Below are 5,532 nucleotides of genomic sequence, written 5' to 3' on the forward strand. Positions count from 1 at the left end.
AGAATCTTGTAATATGATTTTAGACACCCCTAAAGTGGACCATCCCATTTCTTAACCTTGACGTTAGTTGAACGTCTCTCTGCCTGCCTCACTCAAACAAGGCTTTAAAGTCTATGCTCGCGTGCGTCGCGCAAGCCAATGGAGACGCTGTAGGTTTATGTAAGTAGCTAATACACTTTACTTTCTTACCTTCAGAGTTTCTGAATTAGATTGTGTCAAGTGTCTACGGATGAACGCTAACATTAGCTAGTTTCTAACTTTTGCCTTAAGTTACAGTTTAGCTAACTAACATTAGCTAGCGTTTGCCTTAACGTTACCTAACATTAGCTAAGTAATGTTAGCTAATAGCGCGCCCTTTCATTTACAATATTTACTTTAATATTTACTTTTTTGGTGCTAAAAAAAGAGTAAGTTGAAACTTGTAAGAATTAGGACTTAGAGATGATAATGCAGCCTATATTTTCTGTGGTTGTCATGCAGGCTTAATACTGAGCAGGATAGTATCAGTGATGGTGAGTTTTACATTTATGTGCTGTTGTATTAAGGAAGCACAGGGAGGTCAGAATGACAGTCAGCAGGCAGGAAGAGGTCAGGAGGACAGTGAGCAGGCACAACCTAGTAGCAAAGAGGTGAGTTAGAAAGGAGACTGCACTTAAAGATGTATGCCATCATACCAGATATTTAGGCAAATAGTACTTTTAGAAACTGATGGGATGCATCATACCCTCAGAAACCCCCTAGAAAGAAATTACGGTTGTCTTATCCTCATGAGTGTCTTGACAACATAAGAATATCAACATCTTTCTGAAGGCCGAAGGAGCTGGAGATCATCCACCACCAAATTATCCACCATCACATGATTCACCAGAGAAGAATGGAGTCATCGCTAAACTAAAAGGTGACTTTCCCAACGTAAAATCCATTCACTGCTTAGCTCACCGATTGGAGTTAGCTGTACATGACTCATTGAAATCTGTGTCTGGCTGCAATCATTTCGAAATGTTCATCTCAAAGCTATACAGCTTGTTTCATCAGTCCCACAAAACTGCACGGTTGCTACAAGAAGCAGCAAATGACCTAAACATTGAAATTCTGAAGATTGGCCAGGTCTTCACCATAAGATGGGTTGCCAGTAGTTTTAACACAGTGAGAGCAGTGTGGAAGAGTTTCTCTGCTCTGGCAAAACATTTTAAAACTGAAAGTGGGGACCAATCTCATTCTGACAGTGTGAGGAAGAAGTACACTGGGCTGTTGAAGTACCTCACCAATGCAAGTTTTTTGTGTGATTTGGCCTGCATGAAAGATGTTTTAAGGGAACTGCAGAGCCTCTCACTGAAGCTGCAGCGAAGAGACACAACACTTGTTGACAGTCACCGCTACATCCAACAGACAATTGAAATTCTAACTGCAATGAAAATGCAGGGTGGAAAGTCAACAGCAAAGGCTCAACAGAGCATCTTGGCTGGCCTGTTTAAAGGTGTGAGTGTTATTGGTGAGAGAACAGGGAAAATAAATAGCCCTCAATTTTACCAAGCAGTTGTTGACAACTTGACTGCCCGCCTGCCAAGTGACGACCTTGTTCAGTTTCTGAGGCCCCTTGAGAAGTCCAGCTGGCCACAAAAGCGTGAAGAGCTTGTCTTGTTTGGTGAGACTGAGGTGCACAAGATGGCCAAAATCCTTGGTGAACCAACCAGAGAAGCAATTAAGGACTTCAGAGAGTTTAAACTACAAGGGACACAGGAGGGAGAGACTCTGAAGAGACTTCTGATTGCCAGTAAGACCTACTTGGCTACCGACTGTGAGAGGGGATTTTCGGCAGTTAATGACATGGACAGGAAATCTCGCAACAGGCTCCGCGCAAAGAGTCTGTCCTCTCTTCTTTTTGTGGACATCAATGGACCACCTTTGGAGATCTTTGACCCTACTCCATTTGTGACGTCCTGGGTGAACGCTGGCCATCGTCTTTCAACATCGTGGGTGACAGGGAGGAAAACCCAGGGGAGTCAACGCAAACCTCTGTGGTCAATTTTTTAAGGTAAGACTGATTTGATAGAATGTTTTGCATTAGGCTACTTTGAAGACTGAAACATTAGCCTAGCTACTACTTAACGGCATAGACCACCCAAAAATCAAACTTTGTCAGCTGTTTTCTTACCTTGAAAATAGTCTAATAGAAAAAATAAATCCATATTCTACAGGATCTTTTCCATAGGAGCCATATGTTTTTCACTTCTGAATTAATGGAAAAGATGGGAGTCACTCTAGCTTAGGCTTTTGAGCCTATAGTCCTATCTTATCCATTCATTTTGGTATTGGGACCAGTACAGGATCTACCATGTGGAATGTTGAATGAGATGATGTGGAATGTTGATTTATTTTTTCTATTAGACTATTTTCAAAGTAAGAAAACAGCTGACAAATTTAGATTATTGGGTGGTCTATGCCTTTAATGTTAGTCAGGCACAGGCCTAGATGCTGTATGGTAGTAACACATCTGCCTACCTCTTTGGCATGTTGATAGTGTCTTTGGTTCTGGTACAGCATTGTGTGGGTCTGTGTTTGAGCGGAAATGATGGTCTGCTGTTGTTGTGTGTGTGTGTGTGTGTGTGTGTCTGACTTTCTGGCAGTTTTGCTCTAGAATACTTTGTTGGTGACCCCTGACTACAAAAGTTGTTGTGTGGTACGTGCCCCATGAGCTGGTGTAATGGATTTGATTTATCATCATCTACAGACTGCAGACATTACGTTAAACAAGCAAGATACTGTAAGGATTGTAAGACTTCAGTTCACTGAAGCACGCGCCTGCGTTGTACTGGGTTCCCTTTACACCCTGGAGAAAAAGTTGACCCCCCGATTGTCATTGAATAACTCTGCTGTCAGGTGAAAGGTAATGGGCTTGGATTCTCTTTCCCTGTTGTTGGTTCTCTCTAATGTTTTATAAATGATCATATAGGATTTTGTCGTACTTTGCCAATAGCTCAATTATGCCTGGAAAATGCCCATTGTCTGGTTCATCGAGTCTGTTTGTGTTGCCTCTGAATGGCAAATTCCTAAAGCTTTCGCCATTTGATATTGTCAATTTTCATTCCATCTTTGGAATTCAGTGCACTGCACTACTTTTTCTCTAGTTCAAAAGACAATAGCAAGCAGAAAATAGCCTTTTTAGACTTGCTATATATTATCCAGTCCCTCTCAGTTTTTTCACGGCCATTGGGGGATTTCGAATATGTCAGGTAACTTGGGCATGCCCTCCCCTCTGCATCTTTTGGCATCTCTTTTGCTGTCATGGTGAAAGATGCTCTCTTGGCCATGACGCGTACCAATTTCACCCTGTCAGAATCAGTCATTTTATCCGGCCATAACCCAGGATCACTATAAATTTCGCTCGGGCCGGCTGCCGCATCATGCACCTCTAACATTTTTTTTTTTTACCACAATCAAATGTGAAAACAGAATTTCCTTTATTATTTACTGTACGATTCCTGTGTCACTGGTTTTTGACAGCACATTGTTTTAAATGATATGCACACTTGGAAAATGTCTTTAACGTTACATATACAAAGAACTTAGTAACAATAAATTAAACACATAATAAGTTAGTGATTGGTTTAAGCTACTTCTCTCTTAAGGCCTTCACCAACGCAGAATTCTCTTGCTCTTGTAATGCCAGTTCTTTTGCCCTCCTTTGACCCTCTGTCCATCTCCTCACAGCAAAGTTTTACTTCAAACAAGGCCTCGTCTGAAGATTGCAGGTGTCTTCTCAGTTCCTGGGTAGAGGGTTGGGGTCTAACACACCTGATTCAACGAATCAACTGCGTTGGAACTAAAATGTGCAGGGCTGGGGGGTCCCACGGCTGGAGTTGAGAAACACTGCTGGAGAAACAACTTTACCTGGAATAGATAAGGTCTCTTCTGCTGCTTCAAGCGATTCACATCTTGAGTAAAGGAGTGAATTCCTTTACTTGAAATAAAAACAAGTTGATGACAAAAAGATAGAAGCAAAACTAGGTTTTAGGTGTTTTATTCAGCCATAAAATTGTGGGGAAATATACAGTATCTTCATAATGAAAATATCTAAAAAAAACAAAACACATGGCAACAGTACAAATAGCTAATTCCTCAAGCATTTTCAGCAAAAACCTTAAAACTGAGAGCAGCTCCGATTTCAGATCCTTCACCTTCATCTGTACTTGGGTTTGTGGCACTGTTATTCTTGGGGACATTCCACTCCTGAGTGCCACCCCTTCCTATTCCAAAAGTCAGACTGGCACTCAGCATATATATGTATATCTATCAAAATGAAAAAAAAGTTGTCTTGAGTATTCCGCAGATGCTCCCCTAAGGAACTAGAATTTTCCAAAACAGTGCTCTATCACATCTCCTATACTAATGGCTGTGTCATTTTGCTTATGGCCTCCATGGTTTCATTTTCCTTTTCTGATTACTCCTTTGATTTTTAACCTTTGTTACAGTAATTTGGGGCAGGTTATGGGGTGATTTAGAGGCCATAGCTGGCAACAGGACATTATAATGCACCGGTTTCTCAATGCGGAAGCTGTTGATGATGTGAAAAGGGCCTATTCAGCACATGTATAAAGCAGAGATGTGTTTGTGTTTCTGACAGCTGTCCTACTTCAGTTGCACAAAAAGTTTTATTTACTATTCCACATTTGTACATGAACTGTTGTAAATTAGCAAACGTCCTGTCCCAAAAAGTAACATTTAATGAATTTTATTGTGTGACAATTGAAAAGTGTTTTTCTTTTGAGGTATGATTGTAATGCCATATTATTTTATAACTAATTACAGGTGGCAGTAGCTTTGGAGGGAGAAGAGTTTGGAGTCCCGATGTTCACAGCTGAAACGACAAGGATTACTGTTCCCAGCTGAGGGCTTTTGTCCAGGCCTGCCCTGAAATACAAAGCAAGATACTCAAGAGAACGCACAAACTGCTCCCAATTAATGCAAAATTTAGAGCAAAAACTGTTAAATAAAATGTTTGTGAAGATTTTTATTTCATGTTATGAGGTTTAGATATTTGATATTTGAAGTTTAACTTAATATAACATACAATGTATAACTTCAGTTACACTTTTTTCCGTTTATATACAGTATAGAAATATTAATACATATATATGTAGCTGCCAGCCAGTGGCCTGCTCCCCGGCCATGAGACACCCCCTCCCCAGCATCAGATGACCTACACTCGCCCCGGGCCTCCAACGAAGCTAGCTGGATGCTCAGGTGAGATTGCCAGTTTAAAAGATAGTTCACCTGGCCCTCGATGTTCTTCAGCTCTCTCTTAATGTCCCAGAGTTCGTCATCAAATCTTCTTGACATTTTGGCTAAAAGATTAGCTAGCAATAGCTAATCGAGCTGAGCTGGCTGGCAACTAATTGAGCTGGCTGGCAGCTACATTTTCACAACACAACCTGTCAGCTCCGCTGCTCAGATTAAACTGCCTGGCATTGTTAACTGTAAGTTTAGCTTTCACTATCATACCTAAGATTTGAATTGAAAGCACTTGTGAGC

At 41.0% G+C, this 5,532-nt stretch overlaps 1 protein-coding gene across 1 annotated transcript; it reads left to right on the plus strand.

Moving 5' to 3' along the window:
* Positions 1-564: 564 nt before the first annotated feature.
* On the plus strand, positions 565-2,034 carry LOC139922117 (E3 SUMO-protein ligase KIAA1586-like). The gene is made up of 2 exons (XM_071912563.2): positions 565-600; positions 790-2,034. The coding sequence occupies exons 1-2, from the start codon at positions 565-567 to the stop codon at positions 2,032-2,034; spliced, it is 1,281 nt and encodes a 426-aa protein (XP_071768664.2).
* The last annotated feature ends 3,498 nt before the right edge of the window (positions 2,035-5,532 follow it).

Source organism: Centroberyx gerrardi, chromosome 23, assembly GCF_048128805.1.
Source record: "Centroberyx gerrardi isolate f3 chromosome 23, fCenGer3.hap1.cur.20231027, whole genome shotgun sequence".
Classification (NCBI taxonomy): Eukaryota; Metazoa; Chordata; class Actinopteri; order Beryciformes; family Berycidae; genus Centroberyx; species Centroberyx gerrardi.

What these genes read in the sequence shown, in the direction of transcription:
- LOC139922117 (XM_071912563.2), top strand. Translation starts at nt 565, where the DNA reads ATGACAGTCAGCAGGCAGGAAGAGGTCAGGAGGACA. An exon ending in AGGAAGAGGTCAGGAGGACA is followed by an intron (nt 601 to 789) that starts GTGAGCAGGCAC and finishes TGACAACATAAG; the next exon opens with AATATCAACATCTTTCTGAA.